This window comes from Hippopotamus amphibius, chromosome 6 (assembly GCF_030028045.1).
Source record: "Hippopotamus amphibius kiboko isolate mHipAmp2 chromosome 6, mHipAmp2.hap2, whole genome shotgun sequence".
NCBI lineage: Eukaryota > Metazoa > Chordata > Mammalia > Artiodactyla > Hippopotamidae > Hippopotamus > Hippopotamus amphibius.
In genome coordinates this window covers 30,718,438-30,732,583 of record NC_080191.1, presented here as the reverse complement: position 1 = coordinate 30,732,583, position 14,146 = coordinate 30,718,438, and the positions used below count along the sequence as shown (strand labels likewise).

At 38.4% G+C, this 14,146-nt stretch overlaps 1 protein-coding gene across 1 annotated transcript; it reads right to left on the bottom strand.

Moving 5' to 3' along the window:
* Positions 1-4,764: 4,764 nt before the first annotated feature.
* FABP7 (fatty acid binding protein 7) lies at positions 4,765-8,541 on the bottom strand. Its single transcript, XM_057739163.1, has 4 exons — positions 8,349-8,541; positions 7,740-7,912; positions 7,000-7,101; positions 4,765-5,128 (listed from the first exon to the last, which is right to left on the bottom strand). Exons 1-4 carry the CDS (start codon positions 8,419-8,421, stop codon positions 5,078-5,080), a joined length of 399 nt encoding a protein of 132 aa, XP_057595146.1. The 5' UTR covers positions 8,422-8,541; the 3' UTR covers positions 4,765-5,077.
* Positions 8,542-14,146: the final 5,605 nt, after the last annotated feature.

The window sequence follows — 14,146 nt, the reverse complement described above, 5'->3', positions numbered from 1 at the left end:
AAGTGATGGTGATGTTTGAGAACCACTGCTCAGAAACACTAGGTTTCAGGTTTTTGTTTGTTTTTCTTTGTTTTTTTTGTTTTGCAGCTGAGTTAGAACAATGTCTCAGAACCTTGTTCTATGCATTCCAGAGATACACGAAAATCATATGTATAACTGGTTGATTTTAGTCTTCAAGGAATTTGTAGATACTCAGTTTGACAAAGGAGCCAAGATCCTGAAATTTCCTTGGCTTCTGTGTTCCTTCTATTACCATGTATGAAGATGCTGACTTCTTTAAGATAAATTAGTTTAAATTTGTAGGGCATGGAATTCCTTTGAAAAAGAAAAAAATCCTCCAGAATAGCTAACTTCATAAAAGATGTTGTAAAGTGTATTTGTTTCCAGACAGAGAAAACCTTGCTTTGTATGCTGTGTAATTTAATGGGAAAGTGTGTCATGAAAGGGGTTTTGAAATAGGAATTAGGGTGCCTCCATTTTCTATTTCATGTCCTGCCAGGGCTATTCAAGTTCTGCCTCAGCTTTAGGATGATCCAAAAGCCTTTGCAGAACCAAAGTGCTTTCCTATTGTGGAAAAAAAAAAATGGTCCTTGGAGTTTCTCAGTCCACAACCTCAAGGGTGTGAAGGAAAAGGGAGCAGGATAAAAAAAAAAAAAAAACACCACCACCAACAACAAAAAAACAAAACTGGAAAATGGATGTGAGAGAACAATTTTAAGACAGCAAAATAACTTGCATGTTTCTAGGACAAACATTTTGAAAGGTAGAAAGAGGATTTTTAAAATTGTAAACATATGAATTCTCACTCTTTTTCTTTTGCCAATTTTTAATCCACTTTACTGGAAGTAAATTGGTTGTGAAATAATTCTTCTTAAGTAAGCATAAAATATGGCATACACATTTTGAAACCTAAGAAATGCTTGCAATTTTAAGAAGGTAATATATTGAGTTAATGGGTAGAAACACTATCCTCCCTTCAACTCCCTCTGCTTTCTTCTTTTTTCTTTTATACCCTCTCTGAGAAGCACAAAGCTACAGTGCCTTAACATCTCTGGGTGTACACCTCACACCTGCACATGTATTTGTAGGTCCCCGTGTTCCAGGTGGGTGTACATGTAATTTGTTGTGGGGGTGTATATCTGGGTGAGAGACAGCACCAGTGACATCGTAGAAGCTGCTCCTTACTCACCGTCAGGGGTTCATGACTGGATTTCACAAGACAGCCTTTAGCATAGTATCTATGAGATCTTGGAATTTCAGAGGTGTTCTTCCAGGGCCAATTGGTCAAATTGCCTTTGGGCTCAGTAGTTTTTCCTTTTTAAGTGCGTTGATACACAAAAAAAGGCAAACCAGAAAAGTTAGTACCTTGGCAGATTTCTGTATGAGATAGAATATAGCTTGAAGGAAAATGATTTGCAACTACCTTGTAAATGTTTAGGAAGTAGAAATATTTGTTGGTTATCTTCCTAGAAAACTGTATTTGATCCACCGCTGCAACTCTTGATCTTTTAACCCAGTAAGTTTGCTCCCCACTAGGCCATCCCAAAACCTTTCCATTTTTCAGACAGTTGTTATGGAAATGAATGCCAGGATGTTACTTGACCTAATTATAATGAGATGAAGCTAAATCCTTATCCTTGCCCTTGTACCTTAAGAATAGAGACGTCAGAAGCTATGCTTCTATTAGAGCATAGGCTGAAATCACCAAGAGAAAGCAGTCTTCCTCCAGAAGCAGAGATGAAGGCTTGCAGAGCAATTGGAGCAAACATCCTCTCTGTGTTTTGTTTCATGCTTTTAAAGACAAAGGTAGACTCTAGTTTTAGTAATGGTAACCTGAGCCAGACCATCTTATCCTGACATTCAGTAATAATTGTACATTCACACGTTAAATCCTATAGCTGCACTTTAGGTTTTTCAACTCTTTATTATAGTAGTTAAAGTAACACAGTAGTCAGGTAATAGTATCATTGTGTTGAATGGTGTAAGTTAAAGGAAGTTTCCTCATATTTATATCTGTAAATTAATTGGACTTTTGAAATAGGAAGGAAGGGGGCAGGGCACAACCTTTGAAAGAACGACACAGCCCAAGGACATGACATAAACTGATTAGAACCAAATGGGTCTAAGACGGTGGACACGTTGACTTCCACTAGACCTTTAGCCTCAGTGTACTGCTCACTGTAACTCATTAGCAACCAAGTGACATACCCACAGGCGCCCTGACAGACAGTAAGGATCAAAAAGTGGACGGTGGCCCACTTCCTGGAAATCTCCATCCCTTCTCCAAAATAGCTGGAATACTCCTTCCACTCAGCCTGTGAAATTACCCACCCCTATAAAAACGGACAACCCCACACCCTGGCACCTTTCTCACTTTCTGAGATGGCCCACACGCTGTGGAGTGTGTTTCTCTCTAAATAAATCCACTTCTTACCTAACAGTTTGTCTCTCACTGAATTCTTTCTGCCATGAGACACCAAGAACCTGAGCTTCATCAAGTCTTGAAACCAGGAGTGTGATCTCAGTTGGTAGACCGTGAGTTTTGGCCAGGTTCCTGGCACAGGGGTTCAAGTCCCAATCTGAGGTGCACACTTTCACCTTGAATTAACTTGTAGAAACTTACTGAAAATACTGGGTGGATTGAAAATGAATACTAAATATTTCTCCTGAGAAATATTTAACCTATTCCCTGCTCCACCCCCACCCTTCACAGAGGCTAACAGAGGATAGTTTTCCTAAGGAGTGATTCAGGGAAAATAAAATCTTACGTTTTTGTTTCAGAAGAAAATTTAGCCTGAGTATTAATTTTTGAGAGGAAATAAGTGGGAAAATTGCAGGGTGTGCAGTTCTCAGTGTTATTCACTAGTCAAGAGAACTTGCACATGTTAATCAACTCTTCAGTTTCATCCTCGGTGGTAAAGTAAAAATAATAATATCTGCCTTGCCTGCTTCATATTGTGGGTTTGAGAAAATGTATGAAGGTGAGTCAAACGTTATCCACACTCGGGTTATGTTAAAACTTCTATAAATTCTACATCCAGAGTGTAGATAATTTTTGATTCACCCTGTTACAAAAATCATCTTGTAAACAATGAAATAAGAAATAACATTTGTTTGTGCTTTACAAATGTAAATCTTAGCCAGTCATAAACAGATATTTACTTCCCTTTGGTCAACTCAGTTCCACCAACCTCCCACCCCTCTGCGTCCCCACCCCACCCGCACACACACAGGAATTCAGATGCCCTCTGCACACTCCATTTTATCCGTTTTAGCACTTGTAGACTTAGTTCAGCTCAATGTACTTGTCTGGAGACACATCTTTACAGTGTCAGTGCAAGTTCGTGTGCCCAGTGCACAGTGAGGCCAAACAAACTGAAACCTCAGAGTTTGGAGCAGAGAAAGATGTATTGCAGGGCCATGCAAGGAGACGGGTGGCTCCTCCCCTAAAAGCCCCGAGATTCCCAAAGGGTTTTGGCAAAGCATTTCTCAAAGCCAGGTGGGGGGCTGGGGGGGGAGGGTCGCAGCTTATGTGATCAGCACATGCACAGTTCTCTGATTGGCTGACAGTGAGGTAACAGGGTGCTGTCTCAGGGGTTAATATTATCGGTCCTTAGGCTCCAGGAGGCCTGGGGCTATGTGCTCATGGTCATCAGGTAGTCAATATCTTCCATTTGGTGGGGGGCTTTCACATCTAGAAAACAACTCCAGAACTGTGCATCAAATACTGTTACTTAAAGCGAGAGAGTAGCACAGACATATATATACTACCAACTGTAAAATAGATAGCCAGTGGGAAGTTGTTGTATAACAAAGGGAGTTCAACTCGAGGATGGAAGATGCTTAGAGGACTGGGACGGGGAGGGTGGGAGGGACTCGTGGGAGGATGGCGGGGGGGAGTCAAGGGAGGGAGGGAATACGGGGATATGTGTATAAAAACAGATGATTGAACTTGGTGTACCCCCCAAAAATAATAAATAAATAAATAAAATTTAAAAGCAAAAAAAATACTGTTACTTAGGTACTTCAGAGAGGAGCTAAAGCAGAGGCTGTGGGGGAAGGTCTGTCCCAGGAAGGCTGCATAGGGTCCTGCTTGGTTACAATCATCCAGAATAAAATCACTGCCTGTTCCTATTTACCTTTCAATAAGAAGCTTGAATTACATGACAGTTTGATTATATTTCCTTTTTAACAGACATTTTCATGTGTATCGGCTTGCTTCTCCAGACTACCTGCTTCTAGTAGCAAGAGGTCATTTGTGCAGCCCAGCCCACCATAACAAAGCTCCTTTGGATCCTGGCTAAATGAACTTCATCATCCCAAATTCTCTATGGAAATACCAACCTAAATTTTTCCATATTTCCCTACACTTCTGCTTATTTTTTAAATTAGTATTTTAAACAAAGTGCTAGCTTCCCCAGCCTAACTTTATGCCTAAAAAAAAAAAAGCTATTTTATTTCTCCATCCATCGGGAGTGTCAAAAATCATGAATATAACTTGCTTTGCCTAATTGTTCATGTAATGGCATGCATGGCTAGTAAATGACTTAACAGTGACATTGAGGGAGGTGGTTGAGTAGGAATTCCAAGGTTTTCAGGCCACTAACCAAAGGGTGGGTCCAAATCTTTTTCAAATGGATTGTGTTAAATAAATAAGTGAATTTTACCATCATCATTTTAAAAAAACAGGCTATTTTATTTAAAACTCTCTAATATACAATCCCCAGCTGGATTAGTGATATTAACAACAACAACAAATTTCTTATGGGTGTAAGAGTTTTATTCCAATTTGATTTGGATTCCAATGGAAATTATAGAATGTATTCCCTTTATTTTTTTTAAAAGTAGCCTAAAATTTTAACGTGAATTATAAAATGTGATAAATTTGCAGATCAAAAATGGCTTTGACTGCCTGCAGTAACAAGTTTTAAAAACAAGTTTTGAAGTCATCATTTTCCACCTCCACACCAAGGATAACCTTCTAATTAGCGATCATCGTGCTGTAATGGCAGTATAGCATTCAGACTTGAGTAAACAGAGATTGTAGAGCTTCTCCAGCCCCAGATCAAGATGTTTTCTATGCCTTCTCATAGTGGCGAACAGCAACCACATCACCAAAAGTAAGAGTCTGAAAGATTCAAAAGATAACCAAATCTTTTTACACAGGTACATCAGTAGTTGAAAATTTTAAAGATTATCTTACATATGATTTAAGTATTATACAAAAGAATAATGGCATTTACAAACCCTGTGAAAGCTCTTCATTTTATAAAAAGAAACCCTTACATTTATTGAGTAAATAACATGCATACATAGTTCAGGTCTCTAAAAGAAATATGAAGCAAAAACTGAGATTATCTAGATTCAAGTCAAAAGAATTTCTTTTGCCTTAAATTATTAGAGTAATTGGAGCAGATTAGCTATCTGCTTTAAAAGTGTATAAAGTTTATGGTAGGTTTTCATAATAGTTTATAATTCATGAACTAGATAAACTGTGAAGAGTTTTTAGAAAACCCAAATTATTTGGACAGATGGTATTTGCAATGATTTGTTCCAAAATCAGCAGGAAAATGTAAATGTACAAATGTTCTCACTGCTTTGGCCGTCATGCTTTAGCCTATGTGAACCTTGGTGGTTATGTGGCTGTAATGTGCACCATGGGCTCTTGTATCTAATCCAACTTGAAGAATTACTATAAATCCTCTTTACAAAATTTAGTATTTTTTAGTGTTCATGATTTTCATGAGTCCTGTGATTTTCAAGAGTGCAGTATGCCCTTGTTATCCATTACTTTCATTTCCTTTTTTGAACTCAGTCTTGCCTGATCCCAGTCATACATGGCAAAGCTGAGCTATCCACTTTTCTGTATCCAGGAAAAAAATAAAGAGAAAAACATAAAGGAGAACTTCAGACTGAATCCCTTACAAATGAATCTTTCTGTTTGTTTGTTTGATGATGATCACTTGAGGAAAATGTGGGCAAATATTTGTCAACATGAAAGGAAAACTGTCCCTCTGCCCCCCACCCCCACTTCCACCCAGGAAAAGAAGTATGAATATGTAAGCCCTTTATCTCAACCTAGAACAGCTGGTAGTCAAGGGAAGGAAAGAAAACTAGTCAATAGTCTTAAATAACAAAACCAAAAAACCCTTCCTGCTATTATCTTAGAAGGAATATGTAAAGCAACCCTCCCTCCATCCCCCCCAAAACCCCAAAATGATGTATTGATTACTTCGATGTCATCCAAATACCATTACTAAACTCACCAAAAAAAGCATCTGGGGTGCTAGATTAAGATGCAACATTTTTCCCAGTTTATGATGCTACTCCATCATTAGAGAAATTATTTGTAAATTATTTTTTATTTTATATTTTTACATGACTATCCAGTATTAAATAGACATGTTTCAAAGCTATCTTATGCATTAAAAAGAAAGACTAGAAGGAAGTAATACCAAATTGTTCTCGCTGAGGGGACATTAGAAAGGATTTTTATATTTTTGTTACACTTCCCTGTTATATTCTAAATTATCTGCACTGAACTTGTGTAACCTTTATAAGCTAAAATATAAAATGTTTAAAGCTCTCTTATTTATTACAGGAGCTATAAAGTAATTTTTCTGAGATTCAGCAAATGATAACATAGTAATATCATCTCTATTTTCATGATGATTGGTTTTATATTTAGATTTCATTTGAGGATTAGATATTATGGTAGTGCATCAAAAACTGCTCTTTTAACACAATTTTAGCTAAACCAACAGCAACTTTTTAAAACTACACTTAAGTAGAATTTTTCTCTTTTTCTATAATTAAAGAAGCAGAGTAGAAGGAACAATTAGCTAAGATATTTTTATTTCTCCTGTTTTACACATGATTAAAGAACCTTGCTCGTGACTTAATATTATTAAAGAAGGATGGGAGAAAAGGAGGGAGGGAGGGAATGCAGGAAAGTGCTGGGGGGCAAAGACCCAGGAAGGGGAAACTGCTCTTACTTACCATGACCATTTTGCCATCCTTAATCTCTCTTACAAAATTTGTTTCTTTGCCATCCCATTTCTGTACATGAACAAGCTTGTCTCCATCAAGGCTAACAACAGACTGAAACCAACAACAAAATGCAGAATATATCAACAGGTACAGATCAGGTTTCTGATACAGAAGCCAAATGAATTGATTTTTAAAAGAGTAATAATTGAATAAATAGTAATCAACTAATTACCATATTAGTACCATTTCCTCTGTTGCTTCCAGAGTCATTATTATGAAAACTCTAGTAATTCATAATTTGACTGAAATGTGTACATCTAGATGCAAAAATTTATGTATCAGAAATAAAAATTCTGAACTAGTGCTTTCTGAATAATCACCCTACTCCTTTAAACAAAGCCTTAGAATGAGGCAAGCTATTGATTTAGTCAATCTGAGGCAAAAGAGAGATTAAACAAAATGCAATCTTTTTTTTAAATAAACACTATTAACACTTTCTGAAATACAGGTTTGATACAAAATGAGAAAAACACATGTTAAAGAAACAGATTTGAGATTTGAGCTATAGTAGGTGCCCATTGTTCAGAATATAAGTTGTGAACACTAGAATGCAAAATTAACTCTGGGTCCTTCTCTCTGAAGTAAAATACTAAGAACATTTTTCACTTCCCATCATCTAGAAAAAAAAAAGAAACATTGAGATTGTCTCTCTTTCCCATCCTCATCCCAGAGAAGGAGAAACTCCTTACCTTACAGTTTCTGTCATCTGCAGTGGTTTCATCAAACTCTTCTCCCAAATGGAAACTAATCTCTGTGTTCTTGAATGTGCTTTGAGTCCTAATCACCACTTTGTCCCCCTCCTGACTGATGATCACTGTTGGTTTAGTCACATTTCCCACCTGCCTAGTGGCAAAGCCCACACCTAAAATAGCAAAAAAGGAAGCAATACAGTGTGGCTGCAACTTCCAAAATAGCTCGCAAAGCAGGAATCTACTTTCCTATTCTGGCATCCATTTCCTAAAGTGTAAGTTTCATTAGAGTATGTTTAGCCAATCAATTATGTAAGACAACTACTGAGCTGTAATAATAAGTGGATGTTCATTTGGAAGCATAAATAATAATAGGATAATGGAGAAAAAAGCGGAAAAGGCGCAGTCGCTTCTGCTTCTTTTTTTGGCCCTAGGCAAGAAAGCAGGCAAACGCCACATTTAAATATCCATTCTGTGAAAACGCACAGTTTAGCACCCAATTATGAGAAAGGGATCTTTGTCTCTTGCTAATCTGATGGGTGAAAAAGGAATCTGCAAGTATCTGAAACTTCAGGTTAAGAAGAGAATAGCACATCTTATTTTACCTACCTAGAACCTTCATGTACTCATCAAAGTTCTGACTGTCCGTCAGCTTCCATGTAGCACAGAAAGCCTCCACCATCCTTGCCCTTTTCCCGTTAGCTTCAGAATCAGATAAAAGAGGCAGAGGCAAGGATCTTCGGATCTTAGGGCCACTGCAATTCGGAAGACCCCTTTGCACCTCCCAGCAGCTCCTGCCTTCTTATTTAGAAAAGAAGCGGGCAGAAAGCCAAGGATTTGAATTGCAAACACACCCCTCCAGCGTCCCTATTCCCAGGAGGCTATTGCAGGGAGAGGGGATGGCGGGGGGGGGGGGGGGGGGGGCGAGGGGGGTGCGTTCAGCGAGGTTCCAATCCTCTTTGTGATTGGCTCAGGCCACTGGGTTAGCGGAGTAGGTCGTGTTCCCTCCAATCCTCACATTGCAGCCCTTCTGCCAGAGAAATCTCTGCAAAGATTCAATGAAGCTGGAGGCAGGGAAAGTATAATGAGAGAGTCTTTCAGGTTCAGCTTGAAAACTTGGCAAAGGCCATTTCAGACTGTGAGGAAAGAAAAAAAACGCACAACGGGACATTCAGATTGATTTCCGTTCATGACAAAGCTAGTTACAAATGAGGACCCCCTCCGCCCCCTTAAAGAAAACCTCTGAAATGCCAGACTTTTCAGACAAAGGAGGCTGAATAGTGTCTTTTATTTTCTCTCATATTTATAGGGAGAGCAAAACACGAGCTAGAATATGCCAAACTAGGGAACGAGGAGGGGGAGGAGGGGTAAATGCCCTCCCTGGATTGTACTGCTGCAAGGCTACTCGGGCTGAGTACTAATAGGACACTAATTTTGGCCTTTCACAAACTGAGTGAATTTAAAGATCCCATTTTTCTTTCTAAGGATATGAGAACCAAGCTGAGATAGAAAAGGGACCTAAGGGAGAGTATGGTAAGATTCACTAATGAGCTACAAAAATAAAGCCGACCGCTCTCTTTTCCCCACTCCTTCAACAGATTGTAGAATCCATGCGGAAAAACTGGACCGAAGCTCATTTGGTAAGCTTTTAAACGACCTGCACTATAAAACCTTGTAATTTCCTGAGGCCACATCTACATCGGTATACTAGTTGTGTTAGCAATGAGGGAGGGAGGGCAAGAATTGGAGCAGCGGTGGGAATCAGAAGACTTTGGCTTCAGTTCATCCTGACTTAGAGCATCTCAAGAACGGCAAGATCCTCCAGGGTTCTAAGTACCATACTTAAAGGAGGACTCAGACCCCGCCTTTACCGTTTACCCAGAGTTTCTTCCAGCTTGACTAGTGTAGACCACTGATGAAAAGCAGGTTCCCACCCTTTCATGGGAACAGATCAGGGGACTCTGACTGGGTAATCCCTGCTCTTCTCTCTTTCTCTTCCCATTTCAACCTCAGCCCACTGCCTTTCAGTTTCGGTCCAAATACAAGAGACAGGGCTCAGAATCCATCGTACTCCAACTGTCAGCCCTGTGATTCTACTCTGGTATCTCAGAGGTACCTCAAAGCATAAACTCAATCTTTCCCATATTCTTCCGGTTTTCACCATGTTTGTGAAAGGAACCATCATCCACCCAACTGCACAAGCCAGGAAACTTGAAATCCTTTCCAACATTTTACCCTCTAAATCAAAGTCTGTGTCAGGGCCTATTTATTTTGCTTCCTGAATATTTCCCTAATTTGTCATGTTCCCCCTGTCCCCACAGCTACCTTCTTAATTCAAGCAACCACTGTCTTTTGCTAGTCCTAAGGCAACAGCCTCTTAACTGGTCTTCCTGCAGCCATGCCTGATCTCTGGCCTTTCACTGCTCTGAAGCCTGAGTGACCTTTGAAAATACAAATCTGCATCTTCTAGTGACTAATTGTTCTGAGTACCTTTTCAGCTGCTTCTCTGCTGTTAATATACCTTCAAATCTTTTGTCTATTTTCAATTGGATTGTTTCTGTCTACTGAATTGTAAGAGTCCTTTATATATTCTATATAAAAGTCGTTAGTTGAATGTATTCTTCAAAACTTTTGTTCTGTTCAGAGTTATACATACAGAGAACAAAAAGGTGGTTGCCAAAGGGGAGGGGGATTGGAGGGAGGAAAGAAATAAGTGAGGGAGATTAAGAGGTACTAACATTGCAAAATAAATGTCACAAGTATGAAATGTACCGTGTGGGGAATATAATCAATAACTATGTAATATCTTTGTATGTGACATGTCGTAACTAGACCTATCATCGTGATCATTTTGAAATGTATAGAAATACCAAATCATTGTGTTGTGTAATAGGAACGAATGAACACAGTGTTGTAGGTCACATGTATTTCAAAAACAAATGAACAGACTTAGGAAAAGAGGTCAGATTTGTTGTTACCAGAGGCAGAGGGTAGGAGAAGAGGGGATGGGATAAAGGCTGCTCAAAATGAACAAACTTCCAGTTATAAGATGAATAAGTACTAGGGATATAATGTACAACATGATAAATATAATTGACACTGCTGTGTGTTATATGAGAAAGCTGTTAAGAGAGTAAATCCCAAGAGTTCTCATTGCAAGGAAAAAAATATTTTTTCTATTTCTTTAATTTTATATGAGATGATGGATGTTCACTAAACTTACTGTGATAATCATTTCATCTTGTATGTAGGTCAAATCATTATGTTGTACACAAACTTTTACAGTGCTGTATGTCAATTATATCTCAATAAAATAGGAAGAAAAAGTGTTGTTTAACTTTTTTTTCTTTTCATTTTCTTGATTGTGATAATGGTTTCATTAGTGTGTCAAAATTTATCAGGTGTACACAATCAGAATGGCCATCATCACAAAATCTGGAAACAACAAATGTTGGAGAGGGTGTGGAGAAAAGGGAACTCTCCTGCACTGTTGGTGGGACTGTAAGTTGGTACAGCCACTATGGAAAACAATTTGGAGGTTCCTTAAAAAACTACAAATAGAACTACCATATGATCCAGTAATCCCACTCCTGGGCATATACCCAAAGAAACCATAATCCCAAAAGAAACATGTACTGTAATGTTTATTGCAGCACTATTTACAATAGCCTGGACATGGAAGCAACCGAAATGCCCATCAACAAATGAATGGATACAGAAGATGTGGCATATATATGCAATGGAATATTACTCAGCTATAAAAAGGGATGAGATGGAGCTATATGTCATGAGGTGGATAGACCTAGAGTCTGTCATACAGAGTGAAGTAAGTCAGAAAGAGAAGGACAAATATTGTATGCTAACTCACATATACGGAATCTAAAAATGGTACTGATGAACTCAGTGACAAGAACAAGGACGCAGGTGCAGAGAATGGACTGGAGAACTCGAGGTATGGGAGGGGGCGGGGGATGAAGGGGAAGCTGAGACAAAGCGAGAGAGTAGCACAGACATATGTATACTACCAACTGTAAAATAGATAGCCAGTGGGAAGTTGTTGTATAACAAAGGGAGTTCAACTGAGGATGGAAGATGCCTTAGAGGACTGGGACAGGGAGGGTGGGGGGGGACTCGAAGGAGGGAGGGAATACGGGGATATGTGTATAAAAACAGATGATTGAACTTGGTGTACCCCCAAAAATAATAAATAAATAAATAAAATTTTACAAAAAAACAATGTATCAGGTGTACAAATTAAATGGGTGCAATTATGCCATGGTAAAACTATTTTTAAAGATCTAAATCTTATCTTGTCTCTTTCCTACTTAAACTCCAGATGGCTTTTTCTTCCTGATCTCAGGTTAAAGACCAAAATTGCCTGTAGAAGGCCTGCCTCTAACATTTGAAGAACTTGGAGTAAGAATACAAACAGAGGTTCACATGCCATATGTCTAAACAGTAAAAGTTATGGATCAAACGATGCACACATCCTGGCCCAGTGTCCCAGGCAGTGCCCTCCACCCTTTCCTGACAGGCTTCTCTGCGGCTGCTCACAGGCCTGAGCATTGGCACAGATCTGGTAGCTCAGAAGCTCATCTGGAGCTCCGGGTGTCCAGTCAGTGACTAGAGTCCCCTAAACCTGCAACGAGGACTAACTTGGACTTGCTGTTCTGCTGACACAAGCCTGAAGCTGCCAGAGGCTACAGTGAAAAGTCTTGAAATGAAACAGGCCCAGAGGAAGCAAACCTTATATATCAGGCACATCTGACATCGTTTGAGCCTTTGAACCAAGTCCCTGAAGCTAGCCCCACCTATGAATTTTTTGTACGTTCTCCTTTTTGCTAAATTTAGGCAACTAATTAATTCATTTATACAAACCATCCTTATGGTAGAAGTTCTCAGACCAATTTATTTTGTTACATTAAAATATTCTTATATGTTTCACTTAAAACATATTTAAACTGGTAGAATGTTTAATTATTCTAAAATGCAATAAATCATTTCTTTTTCATAGTCCAAGAATATATGATCAAGATCGTTGAGAGCAAGGCCCATGTATTAGACATCTTCATCTTAGCTCCTTACTGATCGTGATGCTGGAATATTTGCCTATTTCATTTATTTCTTCCACTCTTTAGATAAGGAAAGTAACTGATGACATATTTGTTTTAACTTAAAGCATATATTTCTGTAATTCAGATTTTTTTTACACCTTATATAAAACATAAAAGCCCAGCAATTTAGAGGTAGGTTTTTGGGAATTGTATATTAATTCGGTAATAAACAGAAGAGAATATTGTTATACAGTTGTCTATAGTAGAAATTTTAGGAAAATACGCTTGACTATTTTGTAATTCCCTCAACTGACACATTTAATCTTACTGCTTTTAATTGTTTAGGATATAATAGATTTATATCAAAGAATAGTTGCTTTTAAATAATACATAATTTGCTCTGTTTATTGAGGACTTAAATAGAAGAGAAATTGAAAGAATAAAGATTGTGTTGTGCTAAGGAGGATTCAACTAATAGATATTTTTTTCAATTTCCCTAAACCTAGGAGCAATTTATGACCCTGCTATGGCTTTTATAACATAAATGCTTTCACAGACTTAAAAAAGGAAAGCATGTGACAGATTGACCCCTCTCTCAAGGCTATTACCTTTATGCATGGGAATGTGGACTCTAAAGAATCCATTATAAAGATTATTTCTAATAATGAAATAAGAGGAACAAAGAAAGATAACTTGCTTTGGGAGATCTTGGCAAAATCTCCACGTGGTTCTGAATCTCCTGGCACCTGCTTTACAAAAATTTTCCTTCTTAAGAAAACAAAAAGTTTTAATAAAATTGTAGTACTGTTCTTGAGCCAAGTAAGCCAACCAGGGTCACGACACTATTTCGATAAAATATCCAAGGATCTGCACCAAAAGAGATTAAATAGCATTCAAAGTGCTTGCTTGAGGTTCTTTTTGTTACTAAATGACACAAAATAAAACAGTAATGGAGGATCTCTATAGTTGGAAATGAAATGTGATTATACCACGAAGGCACTATTGACCCACAGTCTCTCCCATGATAGGTAGTAGCTTCAGACGACACCCTTTGCTGAAACAGTGGTCCATCCGTGGTGTACATCACACTCTCTCTCCACAAACAATCAACCAGCTAAAGCAGCTCTAGGCTTCAGGGGTGATGAAGATTCCAACATTCAAGTAGGAGTTAATGCGATATGAGTAGTGGAATTCAATGGGAAGACGTGTGTGGAAAAAGACCTGTGAATTGTCTGTCCCTTGGTGTTGTGAAATTTTTATCTTATTATACTTTTTAAAATGTGAACTAGACCAGAGAGGAGATGCACCTCCAGGTGTGGCACAATCTTGAAAAGGTGTGCTGTATTTTTCTAC

What these genes read in the sequence shown, in the direction of transcription:
- FABP7 (XM_057739163.1), bottom strand. Translation starts at nt 8,421, where the DNA reads ATGGTGGAGGCTTTCTGTGCTACATGGAAGCTGACGGACAGTCAGAAC. An exon ending in CAGATGACAGAAACTGTAAG is followed by an intron (nt 7,102 to 7,739) that starts GTAAGGAGTTTC and finishes TGTTGGTTTCAG; the next exon opens with TCTGTTGTTAGCCTTGATGG. An exon ending in AGGATGGCAAAATGGTCATG is followed by an intron (nt 5,129 to 6,999) that starts GTAAGTAAGAGC and finishes TGAATCTTTCAG; the next exon opens with ACTCTTACTTTTGGTGATGT.